Below are 23,434 nucleotides of genomic sequence, written 5' to 3'. Positions count from 1 at the left end.
CAGGAGGCTCAAATGGGCTACAGCAGGCATAGGGTAACTAATAGTTAAATCACAAAAAGCATACTTGCATACCTGGAAAATGATGGCAAAATTCCTGTCTAATTGGTCTATGGCAGACAGCCTTGGATCATCTCAATTAAAAGCAACTTTTGTTGTTCAGGCCTTTTTTTCTCCCCAGAAATTTGAAGTATAACTATGACCAAGATTCTCCTTAAAATCTCACAGCTAGAGCTAGCTGAAATTTGGCTAAGGAGCCAAAAGAAGCAGAAGAGGAATTTGGAAGAAGAAAGCTTCTATCTCCACTTTCTGTTTTCTTCCAGCCCTCTAGTCCCATCAGCTCAAGAGGTGCCAGCTCTTTCAACAGAAGAATTTACAAAGGGCTCTCTTGTTCCCTGAATGTTTTGATGTGCCTGAAGTGAATTTCTGCACTTTAAACAGATGCATTTGCACCTTCACTGCAACAGGAAAAGCCTAATACTCTGGTGTCTGATGGCATTTGCAGGTTTTTCAATGAAGTAAGAGTAATATTTTCCTCTCTCCTTTATCCTTCATAAGAAGTAGGGAGACAGTGCTATTTTTCTGATCACCTGCTTTTGTATAGTGAAGGTATTCTTTAATATAAAACAGTATTTAATGGATATATCAGAAAGTTCAGGAAAACACAAAACCAAATCCATTTACCATATACATCGATAATTTAGGCTTAAGAGAACACTGTCAATACTAATTGGGGAATTAAAATAAACATCCACAGTAAGAGCTTTAGATACAAGGTTTTGCTTGCGAACTTCTCTGGATGCACTCGTCATTTCACATTTGTTTCGTTTTGTCTTTCTCATGTTCTTGTGTAAGCAGCAAGACAAAACCTATCCTGATCACGTCAGGAAAAACTTCACCAGGCAAAATGGTATCAAGTGCAGAGAGACCACAATAGAGGAGAACATGTGTCTCCAGTCACCACTCAGGTGAAAAACACATTTCAAACAAAATGAGTTTTGGGGTTTTTTAATATCTTTTCAAAAGGGGTAAATATTACAGGATTCTTACCCCAGTACATTACCTTTTGTCTAGTCATTCCCACCTGTGAAAACTGAATGTAAAACCCACGTGGCTTCACAATGTTTGAGGAAGTGGAGAAACTTGTATGAAGCATCTTCAGGATTAAACTAGATAATGATCCTGTTATGTAAAAAAGGCCAGATTTTCTTTTCACTTAGGCTAGTGTAAACTGAAGAAATAGTATCCAGGCAATATGCTCTGACATTTTCTAATTTATCTGATTTTGCTTAGATGCAGTTATCTTTGATAACCAATAGGCTTATACGAATATAAAGCATTACAGAAGAATCATTTTCCTTTAATTCTGTGACTCTGTAAACTAGTCATGGAAAGTTAACCAAAAATTCTACTTTTGTATTCTGAAAGAAAGGCACAGTTTTACGCATACTTAGAAACCACCACTCAGAGCTGCAGGTGGCAAAGCAAGCCCAACAATGCAAACACTTCCACAAACAAGAGCAAAGCGTGGTCATTTGGGAATTTATTTATTGGCAAAACACTGTGAAGCACGGCTGTGGAATGTTGTATTTTGAAAGGTGCAAGGGCAACAGGATGCATCTTTTTTCTAACCTATAATGGCTGGTTTTGGGGTTTTCTTCTTATAAAAAACCCCATACAAACGCAGTCCCTGCCCATGACATACTCAAGTCACTGCTGCATTTTACTTTTTCTTTCCCTCCAAGGCAGATGGATGGGGATGAACACAAAGAAAACAGCAAGATCCTTTTGAACAGACGCAGCATCCTCAAGGCACAGCGCACCCTCCTCGGTACTGACGCCGGTTTAGAGGGTCAGGCAAGAAGGGCCCATGCTCCTCTGTCATCAGTCTGCCACCTCTTCCCGGCTGCACACCACACCGGCGTCCTCCTCGTGGGAGCAGTTGTGCGTGCCAACTTCGGCGTGGGCACACTCCAGCAGCGTCTTCTCCTGCCCGGAGCACTGGACATCATCCAGGAGAATGCGAAGGGAGGTCCCTTCCCCAAATTCTGCCTTCTTGCTGGCCCGCACCACATAGGGGAAGCCCAGCTGGCGGCACACCACGGCGGCAGCGAGCGAGCTCCAGCCATCGTCGCACACCGTACCCCACTCGCCGTCGATGTAAACCTCCACCCGGCCCCGGCTCCGTCCACGGCCCCGCTGCTCCATCAGCCGCACAGCGCCGTTTCGCAGCGGTGGGGCCGTGCCGGGGGGTTTCTTCTTCCTGCGCTGCCCCCTCCTCTCTCCTCCCTTCCTGGGCTTGGGGGTCCTGCCGCTCGGCGCTGGCGTGGTGGGTGTCCTGCTTCGGTTCCCCGGCGGCGGCGGGGCTTGGTCCACCCAGTCCACAGCCGGCGTGCGGGGGGTTTCGGGTCTGCCTCCCCGTGGTGCCTCAGCTGTGGCCTTCAGCCGGGGACGTGGCGTTGGTGTTTTCACAATAAGCTCTGTTGTGGGAAAAACCCAGGAAACCATGAGCCTGCAGTCTATGGACATTACTTAAAGACAACTAAATGAAACCAGCGCTGATTTTTTACTTAACTCATTTCTTGGAATTTGCTTACTAAATCCTGTTGAGAAGCGACAAGGCTCCCAGTGAGCCAGTATTTCCTCAGCGAAAAATGTCGGCTGCTTTTAGTTAGCAGAGAGGACTGCGGGGCTTAATGCCAACTAGTAATCCTCTCCCAAGAAGGAAACTCTATGGAGTTTATCGGCAAAACCTCAGCCTGGCCATTAAAGGGTGGGAGCTGGAGTTTCACGGTCAGAAGAGGAGTTCCCCACCATACCCTTCTCCCCTGCTGAAAGCATTTTAAAGACAGGCACTATTCCTGCTCCTCTCGTCATTACTAATGATTGGATCATTACCAGACCGAGAGCGCCGGCCTCCCCACTGGGCCAGATGCTTTATTCAGAGGAGCTGAAATCAGGAACATTCAAAATCAATTCTCTCTGGCAACTGGAATGTGCAAAAGGAACGGAGTTGCCAGGACAACACATAAAACAGGATTTGGGGTTGGTTTTTTCTTCCTTGTGAAAAAAAAAAGAGCCTTGAACTCTGAAGAGCTGAAAAGTCTTTGCTGTCACAGTTTCCAGGCGTTACTGGACTTGCTTATTCACATGCGCTCTATTTTTAGCTTAAAAATAAGTTTTAGCTTGTCAGAAGGAAGCAATTCAGAATTGCTCAGAATAACAATCAACTGAGCTGGGACAGTGTCACAGACATTTGCAAAGACATCACAACTTATTGAATCATATCCTAGATTTAGCCATTTTCTCATTCATCATTTGCTTTGTAGCACAGAGATGGGGAAAAATATGACTGCCTTATTCTCCCTTAGTATTTATTGTCCCCAAAAGACAAATCCTTGCACTGGTCCAGTTTTTCCAAATAACCCTATTTGGAGCAGAACTGTACTTGTGGCATGAAAAGATTTCCTTTCTCTGGAAGCTGAGGTTCTGAAGGCAAGAAATAGATGTGAAAGCCTTACCCGTGCACACCTCAGTTGCTGGAGCCCAATCTGGCAAAGCACTTAAAAATCCTGGAACTCATATAATGATATGTAGGACTGCGTGAAAGCCAATGGCCACCTGAGAGTGCTTCTCACCTCCCTGAATCAAGTTGTTATTATATATTACTCTTCATCAAGCTATTTATTACATATGCTTCCAACAAATGCACTCATCCAGCTAATGCAAGCCGCATGCCTTGGCGATTCTGTTACATTCACACTAACCAAAAAAGCAATATATTTACAGCTACACATTCTGTTTGCATGCTTCTGAATCAAAATCTTCATGCTTGGTTTTCACCTACACATGAATTTAGTTCTTGAGACACTTAGCAGAATCTCTCCCACTGTTTCTAAGTTTTATTTTGTGATGAAAACTACCTTGTAAACAAACCCAAAAGATTTAGTTATATGTGTAGCTTAAAAATCTGAACTTTGGACTTGCATAGAGAATGATGCATAAGCAGAAACAGAGACAAAGCTGGTAGAACATGAACCAAGTTACCAATGTTTGGAAACTGCATGCACAGCTTGCAAAGGAGACCGTTTCTGAAGATGTGCTGAGTGCTCAGGCATGTCAACAGTTAATAATTAGCTTTAGATCTTGTTCCACTTTAAAGACTCAATCTTGCAAGGTGCTGAGTGCCCTCATTCCTCCCTGAAGTCAAAGCTGTAGGAACTGTCAATGACTCAAATGCAGTGTAACATGATTAATGTAATTAAAAATTAAATAAAAGTATTCTGACGTTAGAGTTCCTACAGTAATACTAACTTCACGACAAAGTTGTTAGAGTACTGCCTAGGTTCTTACATGTCTAAACAAAATGCACAGGGGAAAAGAAAGGTGATGCTGCCTAATCTAATTTTGAGATCCTAATAGTGTATTTAGGTTTCTGCACTTAACATAAATAGTACTTGGCTTGCTGCAGATCCACCCACATCGTTGACTACTCCAGCTTTAGCAGTACAATACTTCATTCAGTATGAAGCAATCAAAAAGCCCTGGAGGGTTTGGATAAGCCAAAAGTTCACCTGAATGGCTGATCACATCAGTTCTTTTGGGAGCATTTTCTCATCCCCATATTCCCTCACTCACAACTAACAATGACTCAGCCCTCATCTCGCTCAATGAGCTACTTCCCAACCCTTTAGCCATCATATCCTTCAGCTCCTGAAGTTCTCCTCGCTACCTGAATGCACTGCAAAAAATCACTCAGAACGGAAAAACACCATCGAGCGCAGGATCTCAGTACAGAAACAGTTCTGGGGAAACCAAACTAGTGGTAATGAAACCCTTACGATGTAGCATGGAAAAGGGAAACTGTACAGGGGCAGAAACTACAGAGAAGATTTCACATGGCCAGGAGAGGGGAAATACCTTATGCCTTATTTGAAACAACTCTTCAGATCCAAAACAGCTCGTAAGAATTAATTTTGAGGCTACTCTGAAGACTGAAGTTCTGGGTGGTCTCCACGCATAGAGATAGTGTGAGCCTGGAGTTTGTATTTACTGCCAGCTCACGTGCACCAATAACAACCAGCAACAGTGACACTTACTCTCCTTTGGCACAAACTGGATGAGTTTGCTTTTTACTTTCACTGGCGACGGCTCAACTCGGCATTTTCCTGGTGGCGCTCTCCTGAGAAAAAAGGGACACATACAGCCCACAATTAATTCCTTTCCCCTGGCATCATGAGCCTTTGCTTCCCATTGTTCTTCAGTGAATGTAATGCTCATTGCAAAAAAAATAAATGTCTGTTTAAATGATCCAAGTAATCTCTTACAGCAGAAAACATAATTAAACAATCACATATCTCCGTTGATCAAAGTCCAAATATTCACAAGGCAGTGGAGTCCTCTGGCTGTGTTTTCACTTGCCATTGCTCAATCCATTAAGGAAATAAAACACTGGCAGGTTCAAGCATTACAGAAAGAGATTAATCAAACTGAAAATAAAAATCACAAAACACAGTGTATGTTGAACATCTGACAGTTTTCAGGCGGTCTTCAGAGAAGCAAAATAACACACTATTATTCGTAACTAAAGCCAAACAAAAGACTAACCACTACAAAAATAGTACCAAAAATGCATTAGTTTTAAACAAGAGCTTTAAGTGTCTCCTGCAGAGGCTTCCTCTTAGTCTGACGCATTATTTTGACACAACTTTATTTGTCATGGAGGTAAATCTCACTTCTGAGAAGTTACATCCAGTTCATCATTACTTTTTCCTACCCCGGCTGGCTCGCTGATCTGCAGCCTTCTTCAGAGGTTTTCAACTGGTTCAAAGATGCATGATGTTTGCATTTGGAGGGTATAACTCCTTTGTAATTAGATTGTTTGCATTTGCATTTCTGTGGAAGGCAAAGAGCTCCCCTCAACTACTGCCACAGGGACATTCCCTACTTTTATGAATTTTCCTATGAGTTCTTTCTTATTCGTATTGCTGAACTCAACACACTAAAGGAACTTCTTTTTAAACTTAAACTTATGACTTTCTTTTGACTTCTGCTTGCTTTATTTTTGCAAAGGTTGCGTAATACCAGCCTCTTAATACACAGTTTACAGGAACTCTTCCACTGTGTGAGATAATGGAAAACGCTCCTGACAAGGAGAGTCGGAGGAAAACACGCTGCAGCTCTGGGGGCTGTTTAACTTTGGGGTCTGGTTCCAACATAAAACCAAAAAAGAGGTTTGGTTCAAAATGCTCAGATAGCTAAAGCTGTAAATTTAATCCGTTTTAAAAAAAATAAAAGCTACAAAAGTCTCACTCTACATGTCTGGCTGAAATTAGTTTGGTGTTTCGCCAATAATAGTAATGCTTAAAAAACAGGAAGATGGAAAAAACAGCTATAAGTCTTCTCATAAAACATAACTATTCCCTGCCTTGCCCAGTCTGAAGATATGTGCACATGGGATCCAGAAGGTGTAACAATGGTCTTATTTCCTTGTCCAAACCATTTTCCACTTTGAAACACAAAAAATAATGTACTTTTTGACATTCATTTTTGTTTTGCCTGCGAAAGCACTGCAGGTCACGCTGGGTCAGCTTCGGCTGCAGCTGCCTGGGCATGGGGCTCTTACAGGAGATGCAGCTGGCTACAAGGGACGGAGAAGAGCCGAGACTACACACCTTGAGAAAACTGCCTCCTTCTGGGCAGGAATCTAGAGGAACTTTGCCTGGGAAAGACAAGCCACCCATAAAATAGTCCTTGAGCTTTCAGGAACAAATCTCCCAACCTACCTAACACCAACAGGCCCCATAACAAGTTGGTGATCACCATGACTGCGGGAGCAAAGCAGACCCACAACGGGTTGCTCCAGCCATTCCTTGATCAAGCTCCAGAGGGGCCCAGCACGCGAGAAGAGCTAGTTACTCGATCAGCATCATTCATCAGATCCACACCTGGACACACCGCACCACACTTAGGCTTTGCAACAAGAACATCTCATACCTAGACGTGTCCACCACTTTGTATACCACTCCATGGGGTGCTGTGGCACTCGGTACGCCGGTAGACATGAAGTAAAGTTCTCCTGGGAAAAAAAAAACAAGCACAGCCATGAAAACTCTCCTTGGAGTTTCTGTCCTATACAGCACAAAGGCATGAACTCTGCATCACACGTCAGAGAGCATCAGGAAACCTGGGGCCGACATGGAGATCGGGCTACTGGAGGAAACAAGGCAGGTTTGTACTGGGGTTTGTAGTGACAGTTCATCTCCAGTCCAATGGCATAAAATACTCTTAGTGAGCCGGAGCTTTTACATGTTGTTATGAAATATTATTTGGACAAATTTCCACTGCAGGTTCAGCTGCCCAGACTTCAGCTGTCATCTCAGTCTGATCTGTGTTCTTTAACTTCACTAATGCAAACCAGTGAAAGCCTGAATTCCTATTGTCAAAATGAAAGGAAAGGAAATTAAGAATGTTCACAGTGTCTTCTGCTCTCTTGGATAAAGCACTCCTTTGGCGTGAATTACAAGACAACAAGATTTTGCTTTTGCTTTCTCTCGCACACTCACAAAATGAGATGTATCTCACATGAAAGGCATTTGGTTTGTCACAGCTCTGTCAGGTCACATGGATAGGGCTCGACCTTCGGCCTAACAACTTCCATCACCATTTATTTGATGTATTTTCTCTTAACTGCATTTCCATCCTTCTCCTCCTGTTGTGCATGGGAAACCGGGATAAGAATTTCCTCTGGCACTCCCCCTTTTCCCAGCTCAAGTGCTTGAGCAGTGCAATGAAAAGGATCAGAGAGCAAAAATAAATCTGCAATATTTCCAAAAAAAAGGCAGTGGAGACCTGTTTAGTGCGTAAGGCAGATTTATTTGGGCCTCCTATGGGTACCCCAAAGGGAAGAGGGGAAGGAGCGGAGAGGTCAGAGCGAGCAAAGGGAGATGTGGGCAGTCGGTGGCAGCCGCTGCTGGCTGCTGAGCCTCCCTTCTCCTCCCTGCTCTTCTCTGCTGCCGCACACCAAGCTCCTCCGGATGCTGCCAGGGCAGAAACCAGCCACCCCTGGCCACCCCTGGCTGCTTTCTTCCTTTTTCTGGTGGGCTCCATTAACCACAGGCCAGAGGCAGCCTTGATCCAAACAGGGATGGGAAACACCTGGCACTGCGTTTTGCAGCGCAGTGACGTGTGCTTCACATCCCACTCCTTTCCCAGAAATTATCAGGCAGAAATACGGATGCTCAGGCCATGAAGCACACAGGCTGTATCACATGTGTGCCCCACAGACACAGCACGGTGCCTGGGGCGTCCCCGACCTGCTCAGCTGCCAGGGGACAGGGCTGGTGGCTTTATAACGGCTGTGCGATGAACCAAAAATACAGGTGTCCCCACCGCATAAACTCATCCACTGCACCAGCCGGATTAACATTCAGCACAGCAACAACCCCAAAAAACCCAAATGCTTCCGCGAAGAAAAGCTTGTTAAAACAAACTGTGGGATAAACTTGTAAAAAACCAGATCCCCAGCACACCGAAGAGGTGCAAGAGAAGACTGTTCACTGCAGATAAAGAAAACTCACTACACTCTTATCAACAGCTTGCTTTCCATTATAATAAAGCAAACACAAGGCAAATAATAGTACCTCTGAGAACAGCCTTCAGCCCAAATTTTCACCCAGCTCTATTTTACTTATGCAAAGTATGCGTGAAAAGCGCAGGGCAGAAGGGGAGCAGCGTTTCACCCCCACTTTGCACAGACTCTGCTCACAGGTACAGGACGAGGGAGACGCCGCTCCCCAAGCGCATGAGCAAGGGCTGCAATTAATAGCTTGATACTGCACTTGGCAGCCCTCTGAATTGGCATAAAGCTGATTTAAACTAAGTTACTCTGATTTTAGGGTAAGATGTCCTTCTCGCCACAGCACTGCAAAACAGCCTTACCTTCCATAAACATTAACTATTAAAGAAAATGTTTTTTAACTCCAAAAAAGATAAAATTCCAAAGTCAAACTTTTGAGCTAATACTTAGCTTGGATGATTTACATTTACATAATAAAATTTGCATTTATATGATATGCAATGCACATATGCAACATCCACACCTGACATAATCTGCAGGAAAAACAGATGTTTAAAACTGGGGCATTCTGGAAGTGGGTGCTCGTGACCATGAGCCAGGACCTCCCCACAACGGGGCCGAACACAAACTCCTGCGTCGCTGAGCCGCGCACGAGGCTGCTTAGCAATGGAGCTAAACATCGCGTGGGTCATCCTCTCCCCATCCTCAGTCAGGAGCTGCACGCTCTGCCTGCCCACTGCAGTGCTGGGCAATTAACCATACCCTTGTACAAACAAAGGCAGCAACCACCAGCTTTCACCCCAGGACTCTTTATTTCCTCCTTTTCGAAATGCAGCGGCACCCTCCTAGAAAGCAAAATGTCTCCAGTCTTAAAAACACAGCTATGCAAAGCTCCACTGAGACTGATCCTTCAGTCTTACGCGAGGGAAAATCCCAGGTGGCACTAATAAAATATGGACTTAACCAGCCTTTTGCTGATGCCTCACTCGAGACATAACATAGGGCTTTCATTCTGCTTCACCTCGAGACGTACAGATATTCCAGGCCAGGGTGAGCAGGTTCGTAATTACTGTTCATTACATCTGCCTTCCTGTATTCATTAATAACATCAACAGCCTTCTTGACTAGCCAAGAGCGTAGATTTGTTCTCGCTTGGGTATCAGCTTCTCAGCCTCTCAGGGCCTGCATTCCCCACAGCATGGCACTGTGAAGAAGAAGGTTTCTTTTCTAAGCTGTGCTTTATTGTACTTGCCCCCCCCCCCCGTTCCCCGTCCCTCCAGAGGGTAGGCGTGCGGGCAGCAGCGCACCCAGCACACCCAGCCTCAGTCCCGAGGGAACTGCCTCTCCAATTCCCCCTGCAGTCACTGCGTGGCACGCTGGCCTCAAAATCAGGATTGTAACTTTGGTTTGATATTTGGGAGATGCTGGGAGTCTCACCCCCTGGCGTTTTAATGACTGACAGACTCATGCTCTGCCTCCCGACCGCCCACGGCCTCCCAGGAGCCCTCTCTGACCCGTTCTCAGGTGTTGTACTCTGAAGAGAAAAGAAACCAAAAGCATGTCATTCAGTGCGATATACAGTTAAAAGATTACCTGCTTCATCTTCAGCAAAGGAGATGATGTATTGGTAATAGTTATTGATGAGCCCAGGGAACATGCACGTTTGTCCCGTCCCCATGCAGATTTCACTGTACTGCCATTCTCTGGTAGCACGATCCTCCTTCAAAGACATCAGGCGTCTGCAAGGCAAAAAAGCACTTGTACCAAGCAACAAAGATGACGGTTTATGAACATTAATCAGGACACCTGAAAGGATGTTTAATGCTTCCTATCTGCATTGGCTACTATAGGAGCTGTAGCTCCTCCAAGAAACAAAAGATTGTTAATATTAAAACACATATTATACAACCCTGCAACACCTTGTCTTTCAGGGACTACACAAGCCTAAGAAAAAAATATACGGGAGGGTTTAAGGGATGTCAGACTGGGGGGACCTTGCCAGAGATGCATAGCACTTGGCTTCACCGCAGCTCTGCAGCCCCTCTCCTGCACCCAGGACCAGGGCATCAGGACTGCGTGCGAGAGGCCTGGGAGATGCAGAAACAGCAAGGGCAGAGGAGGTGGGGGAAAACCAAGGCAGGCTCATGCCTGCTTCAACACAGACTCACTGCTGGACAATTCTTTCTTTCTTTCAATATCTTTGGCGTCTGAAAACAGAGCGCATCAGAGTGGTGGGGGTTTTTAGGATGCATTCAAATGCTTTTTACACCGCTTCTAGGACTTTAAATGAACATCATATCATTGCCTCTTTATTTGTACTGGAACTATGTAAATCAGCAACATGGATGGCTGCTGGAATGCAAAGATTGCATTCCTGCACAGCACCATGGACTAAAGGTTATATAAAACATGCCGCGTGAGCCCTCTGCAATGAGCAGTCAGGCTTTGCCCAGTGCTCGCAGGCAGCCAGTAGCAGCATATCCTCAGTGGTTAGACTGCACCAGCACTCGCAGGCAGTAGTACTGCTGGAAGGCTTTCGCTGGGGTTACAGCTTAGTGAGCGTCTGAAGTATTTCGTAGGATCATATCATAGAATGGTTTGGGTTGGAAGGGACCTCAAAGTCCATCTAGTTCCAACCCCCCTGCCATGGGCAGGGACACCACTAGACCAGGCTGCCCAAAGCCCCATCCAACCTGGCCTTGAACACTTCCAGGGATGGGGCCTTACTTACCCACTCATAAAATCACCAAATATGTACAGGCCATTCAAGTTTGGAGACTCGCAACCCCGATAAACATAGCCTCCCGTAACGGATTTCCCCATTTTGTGTGGATAGGCGTAAATTGGAAGCACATCATCTGTAAAGGAGAAAAGATCTGTGACTTGCTTTGCTTTACATGTGATGCAGAATAGCCATTTATCTAGATAGTTCTGAGACTGGACGATACAATCAGGTTCATTTGAGCATTTTCTAATTAAATGAACTGCCGATAGAGTCATGTTTAGTTTGATTTTCACCTTTTCAGAACCACGTTCGATAGCCCTGCCCAGCTGGCTGTGCGAACCAAGGACAAGCTAGCTCTGAGAGGCTGCTCCGTGTTCCGCTTGCAGTATAAGCTGAATCCCTGATGAGCCCGAGGGCTCTTTATCACCCAGACACCTCACTGTTCTCCTGAGCCCTTCTTGTCCCACTGCCACCCAGCTCTGTTAGTGCTGCTTCTCACCCATTTCTACACAGCCTGGCTGGTTTTGCTGTGAATTTGCAGGTTACTCTTAAGACTCACTGCATCCATGGAAAAAAGAGATGGGTAACTCCAGACTGCAGGCACTGATGAAAAGATATGTCAGATGTCAGTGCAAATAGCTTCTGTTTCTCTGAGACAGGAGAGCTTAACCTGAAAGGGCCATCAAATATTTACGGAATGGCACAGGCAAGATGTAGTGCTGGCACATTCATTGTCAAATGCAAGTTAAAACACAAGACAGAAGCAAAACAGAGGGAAATGTGCTGATTTTGAGGGTCTCCATTGAATGCTTCCTCCCTTTTCTTTTAAAACTCTTGGGTTACAGGTATTTCTTCATGGTACCCCCCCTTCCTCTTCCTCACAGCCTTTCTCCCTGCCCACATAGCAGATGCCTCAAGTAGCAAAGCCAGCAGCTCTGCGAGCGAGGGACTTGCACCAAGGGCATTTTATCTAAAGTGTTTTCTACACTTCAGCTGCGCTAATCGTTTTAAAGGGGCTGTGACATTTCACTGTTCTATCAAAAGGGTCTCTAAAGGCATCAGAAATTGTTCCAAATCCCTGGAGATCTCAGTAAAGTGCTTGCCATGAATGCTCACACAGGTGCTGTCACACAGGAGAGCACTAAATGGGCTCTCTGACAACTGCTTCAGCAGAGGGAGTGCAAAAAATCTGCTCCCTGCTCTCAAAATTGTTGTAAAAAACACTTAATCACTACCACCGTACTTGTAGTTAAGTTAATAAAAGGAAGGAAGTTAAACAAAGTTAATAAAAGGAAGGAAGTTAAACACCACCACATAGCATATAGAAGAGAAAAAAAATCAGAAGCTCAACTAGTGCAAACCAGTGCCAGCCCACTCCAGCCTTGGATCTCTGGGGAGATGCTCCAGCAGAAGATGTGGTTCGCATCAGACCTTGCAACACAAAACACTCTGACTTCACACGTGCACTGGAATTTAGCCAGCCAGCAAATACCCTGAATCCAGGTTTGAAAAGGTTTGTGGGTTTTTTTAAAAAAAAGCTTTTCCTTTTTGGCATAGCTAAAAGAAACAAAAATACACTGTACATTCAATTACCTGCAAATCATGCAGTCTGCATACTGGTTGGCCAGCTTAAATACTATGTTTTGTTCTTTTTTTAAAATAAGGGCACTACTTCTGAGTTATGGAGAAAAATACAATTGCTGTAAATTTTTCTCGCTTCTCCAGGAAAGCTTAATTTGTGGAAAAGATGAAATTGTCACCCTAAATCACAGAATCACCAGGCAATTTGACTAACAACACAGATCGCCTAGAAAAAGGACAGCCAGCACATTTCATTTTCCTCCTAACTCAAAAATGGCAACATTTGGACTTTCAATATTTATCCCCAAGTCAGTTCCCTTCTAGACTGGGACTCCATAGATTTACATCTCAGAAATGTGTGTTTTCCACCAAGCAGCCAGGCTTTGAAGGCAGGAATTAAAAATGACGGTGTAGAAAACTGCATGGTGTGAGACAGGTAATTTAGAGAGAACATCTATCTACCCATTGAAGAATTGGTGCAAAGTTTTTTGTCGTAGCAGCTGAATCCTTCCCTTGCCCTCCAGCCGTAATTTTTCCCTTTCTCGACAATATCGATTTCTTCGTATTTATTCTGTCCCACGTCTCCGCAGAAGAGCCGCCCTTTCCCTTCCTTGGTTTGAGGTTCGCCCCTATCGAAAGAGCAGCGCCACATATTCCTCACTCCGTACGCATAGATTTCGGGGCGAGCCTTAGGGTCGTTAAGGAAAGGGTTGTCGGGAGGGATTCGGTACAGAGGCCCACGGTTGTTGTTGTTCACATCGATCCGCAGCACTTTGCCCAGCAGGGTTGATCTGTGTGGGGAGAAGAAAGGAAAGAAGAAAAAAAAAAAAGGAATAAAACTAGGCCTTGGTTAAACATCAGAGATGGGGTTTTTGGAAAGTCTAGAGTTTAATTCTTTCTGTTTTGGCTAAGACAAATCTTTCAATATTTCTGAAAAAACAACCATTTCATGATGATTTCATTTGCCTTGGGCCACCAAACAGCCTTCAGGTGGCACCGACTTCCCACACCCGCTGCCCCATGGGTGCACACTGGTGGCTTGGAGCTGCCGTAGGGACGGCTCCGCTCTTACTTGTTCTGGGCGTTTCCAAAGGTCCCAAAAGGATCCCCAGCCATGCCTCCATCTCCAGTAAATATATAGAGATACCCATCATCTCCGAAGAGCAGCTCTCCTCCGTTATGGTTGGAAGCAGGTTCATCTATTTCCAAGATTATCCTAAGCGAAAACAGGGAGGAGGCATTAGCGACTGCACAAGCCCGAAGCAAAGGGCAGAGCAACGTCACACCAGTGTTGCCTTTGACACATGGAAATGGCAACAGATCAGGTTTGATGCAAATTCCTCCATATTCACGTTACTGAATTTTACTTGGGCATAGCTGATTTTCTAACCTTAAATAATTCTGACATATTTTCTGGATTACAGAAACACCAAATTGTGCAATAAGGAAAATCTGGGAAACCACATGACAGAATATACTTTCAATTAATTGTACTTTTCCTTTGACTATTCCTTCCTCCCTGTTAAACTTTTTTCTATTTTTTTTTAAATTTTTTAAAAAAGGCAGCTCAGCTTAAATCCGATTGTAAGCTGCAAGAGAAAGGTCTCCAGTCCGTCTGTGCATCTGTACAGCATTTGGCACAATCCTGACAGGCGCTTTCAAGGTGAACCTAAAACTTTTCAAACATTAAGTAATAGTTAAATTCTTAGAGAGAAGAATCCTTAAATGATAATTACATACACAGAACTTTACAAGCTTAAAGAGTGGTTAAAAGCAGCCAATAAACTAACATTTTAACAAAAGTTATTCAAAGCAGTATTGGCAACCCTTACCTTAAGTTTAAAACCTCTCTCTTACTTTTATCTGTTTATTTTATGCAGCTGGCATCCCTTTCATAGTTAGAAAAAGCTGAAATATATAAAAGGATAACTTTATAGAAAGGCAAAGCCACAAATACATGCAATGGAGCTTCCCAGGTACAATAACTGAAGTTTATTTTCCTGCAGTTTCTAAAAAAGTCCAGATTTCATGCTGACAGTGCCTCTTAATAGCTGCAAAACCAAATAATAATCACTCACACCACCTCATTTTTAGCAAATTTTTTTTCCCTTCTGAAAGTACTGGTAGTTTGTGATCAGACTGTAAATTGTGGGAAGGAACCCAGCTATGTAATTATTCTGTCACCTGCTGCTAAACGCCACCACCTCTGAGATAAGGTAACCGTGCACGAGCGCACAGACTCCGGCTGGCAGCAGGAGCGAAGGAGCATCCTGTGCGGACACAAAGGCGAATCCTCCTCCACCTCCCAAAGAAGATGGAAGAAAACAAAACACACTGAGCACAAATCTGCGGACAAACAGACATACGCCTTCCTGCTAAGGCAACGCGCACCACGTGCCGGCTGAAGCTGCCTCTTGGGCAGCATCTCAGGATGAAGTCAGTGGGAGCCGTGCCTACCCAAGCACAACAGGACCACAATTTTGTTTTCTTAAGCTTTTGCAGTACTAACCGTCAGCAAAATAAGCACAGAAAATGTTACAAACGTTGAGCCTGAGGATTTTTAAACAAGAGAGCTCGTGGGCCCTGACATCCGCAGGTTTAACCTCTTTCCTGAGGACCACGTTTCAGTTCCCCTTACCTGTCATCTACCGTGCTGCTCACGCTGAGTTGTTGTCATTGCTTTATAAACCAGTGTCCCCTTTCTGTCATTAAGCTACAATTAGTGCATTTCTGAGCTAGAATCATCCACTGCTGAGTATTTGGAAAGCCTCCAATATAACCCATGTAACAAAGCAAAAACTTAACATTAATGATATTCAAGGGTCTCTTAAAACCGTGGTTCTATTATGTGGGTCTGCAGCAGGTTATAAATCTACAGACTGACTCCACAAACAAACCTCTCACTACCTGCGCATATCAATATGGATCAAGTGCAGGATCAGACTCAAACAAATGAAATTTCCACTCAAAATGTGCTCAACAGTAGCCCAGAGGTTTGCATTTTATGTAATTACAGTTGTAATACCACAGGGTTGAGCTGTCATTCACATAAAGAAATGTGGGGCCAAATCCATCTTTGGCCTGGTACCACTGAGTTTGTTTATACTGATTTTGGAAACCTTTGGCTTTGGAATAAATTTCACTCACGCTTTGTAGAAGTCTTTTTTAAAGGGTAATCATTACAATACCAAAAAAACCCCAACCAAAACCCAAACCCCAAAATACTAACTGTAAATAGTGTTTAATCAACTGCTCAGTTAAATCTTCTGACATGCCAGAACTGAGAAATGCCAGAAGATTTATCCCTGAGCACCTGCAGTTTATTCACGGAGGACAGGCCTATTCTCTGTCTCAGTAAGCTGCCCATGGACTTGGACTAACTTGCTACCACACTGGAATGCAAGAACAGTATTAAGCTAAATAAGTCTCATTCATTAATAGCCTTTAAAAATGCACAAGCTGCCCTCTGAGATCTTAAATACATTTGCTAGAGAAACGTGTATACAATACCTTTCAGAACCATGGTCCAAAGCATTCATGTCAGCAGCAGAAATTCTGAACTCACTGATTCGGATTCTCTCTTCATAACGAACTTCAACTGAATAGTAGACATACACTTTACCATTAAATTTGAATTTAGGATGGAAGACAATACCTAGAAAACCTCTCTCGTCTCCTTCCCAAGGTGAGGTAAGTACGGCCTCGCTGATGTTCAGAAATGGCTTTTCGAGCCTGGATCGATCGGGGAGGTAGGTCCACACCAGGCCAACCTGCTCCGCAATGAAGAACCTGTGGGTACCATCGTTGGCGTGCACCATCGCTACGGGATTGCGCAGCCCGTTGGCGACCTCGACGAGGCAGAGCTGGAGACAGCCCTCCGCGTCGGCGGTCACTAACCCCAGGTTTTGGTTAAGGTTCTGGTTAGCTAGCAGGTGTGGAAAACAGTAGTCTGTGTCCTCCAAGGACAGGTAACGGCAGAATTTTGCCATGTTGTTCTCCAGTGCAATTAACTCTTGATCTGCAGAGAGATAGCGAAAAATGGAGCGGCATTTTTGCCACACTTGCAGGCAATAGTCTTGGCAAAGTCCTGGTATCGTCCGCACGGGGGTGGAGGGATCCTCGGCGTCGTACAAGTGAGCTGCATATGGAGAACATTCCTAGAGGGAGAGAGAAAAATTTCTTGGACCAGATTTGAAACAGCTGAGCAGCAATACTAATTGGAGAAATTTCACCTTAATGACAACATATGTTGTGGTTTATTCTGAAGATATATTAACAGAGGAAAAGATCTTAGAAAGGGGGTTTATCTCAGCATTCACAGAAATGATCTTCAATATTCCTGGTGAAAGCTGGCTTCCTCATGCTGTTATTCATTTATTGCAACCATAGCACTAACACAAGAAAACCAGTGATGACATATATCTTGCTACAACACCCCATTAGACTGTACTGGGGAAAAAGAGACTTTTCTATCTTGGATGCTCTGCCTTTATCTATGAAATACCGAGCAGATTCACCACAGCACAGCAGTGAAACCAAGGAGTTAGCTAAGAAGACTCAGGTCTTGCATCTCCAGGCTGAGGAGGGAACGGGAAAGGCCAGTGGGGCAAAAGCCTGTGATTTCCATACCTCGTCATTCGACAATCCAGACACGCACCTCAAACACAGATGTGATGTACAGGTTGGAAGGAGCGGGATGAGCAAGCGTAGGAGGAGAGGAGAAGGACGCTCATCCTTTTTACTGTGCAGTGCACCCAGCCCTGGGATGCCATCACTGCATACACCAGACTTGCTCGGGTGCAGCTGCCTTTGCCGGTGGATATTTGCCTACAGACACTTTATATACCTGATTAGAAGTGGTGTAATGAATCTCATGATCATGACACCGGTCACCAAGTTCTGTGGGCGATGCTCGGGCTACAGGATTTCAGGCAGTGAGCACCAAATGGCCATAAGCCAGGCACGGTCCACTGGCAGTGGCTGCAGCACAACCCCAGTTTATGGAGGGCGCAGCCTTGGAAATCTGTCTAAGGACTGAATCAAGTTCACATAGTTCGTTGTATACTCCACTACGAGAACTCCGACAGGCATGTTTTTCCTTATGTAAAAAGCCACTGCCATCCAGTAACACTGTCTGTAAATTACAAACTAACCAAAGTGACTCAGTTTTGCTTTGCAAGGACTTTTCCTTGTAATAAACACACACTATTTTCCAGCTGTAATGCATCTTCCTGACAAGCATCTCAAAAGTCCTCTCCAAATAACATAACATGATGCAGTGGAGGCTCAGTTATTTTCACAGGGCAGATAAATAACTGAGGGAAGAAAGGTAGGAAGGGAAGAGAAACTATCCTTCTTGAATAAATTCTGTATTTTTTAATTCCTAGATGGCATTTCTTCCAAACAAAACCAGCTTAGTTTAAATAAAAAAAAAAGGGAGTGGTTTCTAAATCTATAGGGAGCTACTTCTTAATGCAGATTATAGCACTATTCAGTAGCTGAAAAGATATAACATCCAAGATACTGAAGTATTTAAATTAGCTGATAAGTACACATAATATTTAATTTTCATTTTATTTTCCATTACACACCATAATAAACTGAGAGGCCATATAACAGATCATTAGTGTACAATAAGCTTTCCTCCTGGAATGTCAAGCCACTCATTGCAAAATTAAGGTTATTATGCCTTCAAATGAGCAGAAATTAATGTGGTAAAAAGGAGATTGCACGTGACACAAAACACTGAAATTACACGGGCAGATTGGGTAATGGCACTCGGCTCGGTTGCACGAGGTGCGCCAGCGACAGAAAGAGCTGGAGCATTTGCCGATGCAGTTGTTATGACTGAAAATTTGGCCTTAGAAAACAAATTGAAACGAAACAGAAAAGGAATGTGAAGGCAGGGCTGGACGGGAGCTCAGCCTGTTGCTGCCGACGGAGGTTTCACATTCAGAGAGAGGAAGACCACCGCTTGAGTACCGGGGTGTACCTGGTTCTCTGAAAGCCTCCTTGAAAGCAAGCAGGGATCTTAGGCATCATAAGGCCATGTCCTGGCTTCAGCATCAGAATTAAAAATAGCGCAGAGGTATGGTTTCCCTGCCCCTTCACCGCTGCGGGCTGTTCACCCCAGCCTCAGGTGTGTTTGAATAGCTGTTGTGGATGACTTCTTCACTCCTTACCACGTTCGTGGTGGCATACGGCTATTTACAGTGGCATTACGCTGGCGGTGATGTACAGAGATCCAGGCAGTACCCAAGCATGTGTCTAGGGTATTTTCCAGATACATTCAGAATATCTTCCAACTTTTATTCCACGAGAGACAGAGCCTGACGCCTGATCCTGAATTCCCCCGCTTCTGGATCAAATGTTGTGGTCCTTCACCCTTTGCATCGTCTTGTCATGTTCACTGACTCAAAACACCAAGAAACTCTACACTCGGTCACAGCCCAGCATCACTAACAGATCTAAATCCTCGTTTCCAAATGACATGGTCTGTTCGCTCCTTTTAAACTTAAGATGTGGTCCAAAGACCAGGGAAACTAATGGGCTGCTGATCAGTAACTGGAACAAGCTCACAGTATGAAAATAACTCATCAGAAAATAAAACAAGTGATATTAAGACAAGTTAGCTAAATCCATCTTACTTGTTCCAGGAATTCAGAGGCAGCTATTTATCTGAGGAATTGCAACAGTCTGAATTTGGCTGAACACCCACATCAAACAATGGCTTTTTTACTGCTGCTATCAGCCCGGGGGAAGCAATGAGACTCCTCAGGAAAGTGTCTAACGTTCACGTAATTCCTGACATTCCCTGTCCACCTCCATCTGGAAACTCAAGCCTTTAAGCAAGCTGTTTCCCGAGAAGCAGAACGAGGCATCTGCTGTCCTGCAGTTTGGTGTCCTGTATCCCACCACATAAAAATCCACGTCCACACATGTCCCTGAGACCCACTGCCCCCCTCAAAATACCTCCGGGTGTTGAGGCTGTGGGGCAGGCAGGGGGGTGTCCCACCGCAGCCCTCCTCTCCCCCAAGGCCAAAGGCAACCTCTCAGCCTGCTTCTGGGTGGGGGGAGACCCTCTTTTGGGGCTGCGGGATCATGGGCAGCATGGAGGGAAGGATGTTGCTGCTCCTCCATTTGCCCTTCCACGAGGAACAGAAACAGCACCACGTAGCAAATCACAGTTTAAGAGAAGGTAGGAATCCTCACCACAAGTACAAGCTGAGACACTTGTCAAAATAATTTGATCACATTTGAGAGAAATCATGAATTGTGAGCAGAAAGAGACAGAAGCATGCTGAGTAAGTCACAGAAACCCACTTATTAATTCAGGTTTAGGATATAAATTGTATATATAACCAATGAATGGAAGCAGAGTGTTCTGGAGCGTTTGCAATGCCTGAACTCCCATTTTGTGCTTGCGCAGCCAGAGGTGGTGGTTTGTAGCCACATCTGGGCTGGTGATGCACTGAGCTCATCAGAACATTTCAGTGAATCATTTCAGTGAATCATTTTTCCCACAATGAAATATTTCACTGCTTCTGAACAATTTTTCAACGGTCAGGTTTCTGATGTACGCAGGAGACTTACTTATCGCTTCCAGAGGCAGAAGGAGTGCTTAGCAGGCACTGCTAACTGGTTTCCTATTTGCAAATGGACTTTTGGACACCGCTTGTTTCAGGAATATATTCAAAGGTTTTTTGCTTCCAGTACAATGTGAGATGAAATAAAAGTCAAATCTCTAGAAGCTGTTGTGGAAAAGGGTTAGTTTTCTCTTCATGCTTTCAGGAACACAAGAGGTAGCCTGCAAAATGCTAAGAGCAGGATTTCTGAAAAGCCACTTTGATCCCATCTGAGCACAGCAGACAAGACTCCACTGTCTGAATTAATTTAAGATTTACACTTGCACAGCACAGAGCTGCCACTGCTCTGTCTCATGGGCATTTTCATACATACGAGACCACTGCTGATGACAGAGTCAGACGCTTTGCTCTGCGCAAACTGTGATCATCCTGTTATCCTATCTGGCCACAGAACATCAACCCCGAGTGGAAATTTCCCCCGTGCGGGATGGCCGCCACAGAGGTTTCTAGGCCACATCCTCAGGCATTACTCTGCACCCGTTGTCAGGTCTGTTAGCACCTGGCACACGCTAAAAGCCTCTCAGGATGCCGTAACCCAGTACAAAACCACTTGATCCCATGAGTTGGGCGTAACAAGGAGCATGTCTCGTGCAGGCTGGTCCCCTCCTGGGTGTCTTCACCAAGTCCAAGAGCATTGCTGCTCATAAGTTAAAGCAGAAGAACAGTCCTATTCCTCTTTCAAACACCTGCCAAAGGTGGAAAAGTCCACTGGGAAACCTAATGATGGACAGTTGCTCCTGACAGTGCCTGGGAGCACATGTCTAGGCTGCTGCACTAATCCCTGAGGCACCCGTACATGGGCCAATGCACCCGTGCGTGGGTCTGGGCACTAGTGCCACAGCTGATAGACCTGTGGGGGGTCCGTGGCTCACACACCCCTGTGCTGCCCTAAGCCCCCTGTGCCTGTGCTGATGCAGCCCTGCACGGGTGGATGCAGTCATTCCTGGGCTGATGTGCCCATGTCATGGCTCATGCACCCCTGCGAGGTCCAAAATGCCTGTGCCTGGACCAGTGCACCCCCCACGGACCAATACACCCATGCGTGGGCTGAAACATCCATACCTGGGCTTGATGCAGCCCTGCACAGGTGGATGCACCCACACCCGGGCTAAAGCACCCACACCTGGGCCAAAGCACCGTGCCGGGGCTGAATCCCCCCGTGCGGCTGATGCCCCCTGTGCGGCCGAATTCCCCCGGGCGGCTGATGCCCCGCCGTGCAGCAGAAGCTCCCCGGAGCCCCGTGCGGCGGGCGGGCGCGGCGTGCCGGGACGCCTCACCTGGCAGAGCAGGTCCTGCAGGTGCCCGGCGCAGGCGGCGTAGGTGGGCCCGTCGAGGCGGGCGCTGAGGCGGTAGAAGCGCTGGAGCAGGGCGCGGTCGCGGCGCGGGTCGCAGCAGCCGAAGTCGGCGTAGCGCCGGCAGAAGGCGAGGCCCCGCGGCGGCCGGAACGGCGGCTTGAAGTCCAGGCACTGCGGATGCGGCCGCGCCGGCCCCGGGGCCAGCGCCGCCGCCAGCAGCAGCGCCAGCGCCGCCCGCGCCCCGCGCAGCCCCCGCATGGCCGCCCCGCGGGCGCGGAGGGAAGCGGCACCGCGCAGCGCTGCTCCCCGCGGCGAGCCGGCGGCGGCGGGGCGGGGGACGGGACGGGGACACATACACCGCCGCCCGGCCCGGCTGCGCGGAGGGAGGCTCGGCCGCCCCGCTCCCCCAGCGGCAGAAGGGGCGCGGAGAGCGGCCGCCCCGCAGCTGCCGCCGCCGAGGTCAGCGCCGGGGACGGGCGGCCAGGGGCTCTGGGCGCCGGCTCGGCAGCGCTGGGCTCGTAGGGACGCGGCTTCGTTCACAACACGCTTACGTTTTGGTGATGGTTTTAGAAAGGCTTTTTTAGTTTGATTCCACCCAGATCACAACCTGGCAGGTACTTGGCTGCATAATCAGCCCAGGGTGTCATACTGGAGTATGTAACACCAGAAATGTCACACTGGAAACAAGTTCCTTAGACTGACTCCTCAAGTGTTTGTTGACTGCTGGGCTCGGTTCTGTCACTGAATCTTTCGTATGACCAAAATATTACAGATAACAGCACTCTGAGTTTTACAGCTGATGGACATATTTTAAAAAAAGAAAACAGGTTCAGTACAGCTAGTGCTTCTATGTCCTTTGGCATCCTTCAGCAGTCTCATCCTGGGATGAGATTCTGATTAGATTCATCTTTGAGGCTGGAAAGAAGAGGTCTGGTGTAGCCTTTACAGCGTGTGGCCCTAGCTAGCCCAGGAGACATGTTCCCCTTTCTGAAGATACTCCTCCCATTCAGAATGGTGCTCCCTCCGTGCTGTCCGTGTACTCCCAGCCCAGACAAAATGACATTGCTGATGATACTTCCCTTACCTTAAAGCGCTTGATGGCATACCCCGGGAAAATATTTATTCCAAATGCTGGTTTTTTGCATACAGTATCTCATATCATATGTGGCATTATCAGCTATTAAGATCAAGTCCCAGGTAGATGGCATTTTTCTGATATTAAACGCAGCTAGCCACAGTGTATTATGTATTTCAATAGTAACACGCAGACTGCCCATAAAAGACAAAGAATGTGAAGTTCATGCTGATATGCTATTTTTGACTCCTGCTTTGAGACCAAAAAACTGCTGTACAGTGCATATGGACTGTAAAATCACTGCATGGCTTGGAACATCCTGTCAGGAGACCATATGTGTTACAGCATTTAATACGAGTTTGTTTTTCTCTCCATATGCTTATGTAACTGCTGCTAAGGTCACTAAAAACTTTGCATATGTGCAGGCAACCAGAATACCTGATGATCTCACTTGAAAATTCTCTGCCCTTGTATTTTTGGCCATTTAAAACCACTTTTTCATGGATGGCCTTGATAAGCACATTGGAAAGGAGACAA

General features: G+C 45.9%; 1 protein-coding gene across 1 annotated transcript; it reads right to left on the bottom strand.

Annotated features, from left to right (window-relative positions):
• Positions 1-849: 849 nt before the first annotated feature.
• On the bottom strand, positions 850-22,286 carry HHIPL1 (HHIP like 1). Its single transcript, XM_054828781.1, has 9 exons — positions 21,805-22,286; positions 16,392-17,038; positions 13,954-14,097; positions 13,344-13,672; positions 11,307-11,433; positions 10,169-10,314; positions 6,994-7,075; positions 5,097-5,179; positions 850-2,477 (listed from the first exon to the last, which is right to left on the bottom strand). The coding sequence occupies exons 1-9, from the start codon at positions 22,174-22,176 to the stop codon at positions 1,882-1,884; spliced, it is 2,526 nt and encodes an 841-aa protein (XP_054684756.1). The 5' UTR covers positions 22,177-22,286; the 3' UTR covers positions 850-1,881.
• Positions 22,287-23,434: the final 1,148 nt, after the last annotated feature.

This window comes from Grus americana, chromosome 5 (assembly GCF_028858705.1).
Source record: "Grus americana isolate bGruAme1 chromosome 5, bGruAme1.mat, whole genome shotgun sequence".
Lineage (NCBI taxonomy): Eukaryota > Metazoa > Chordata > Aves > Gruiformes > Gruidae > Grus > Grus americana.
The sequence above is the reverse complement of the archived record's forward strand: the minus strand, read 5'-3'. Positions and strand labels throughout refer to the sequence as shown.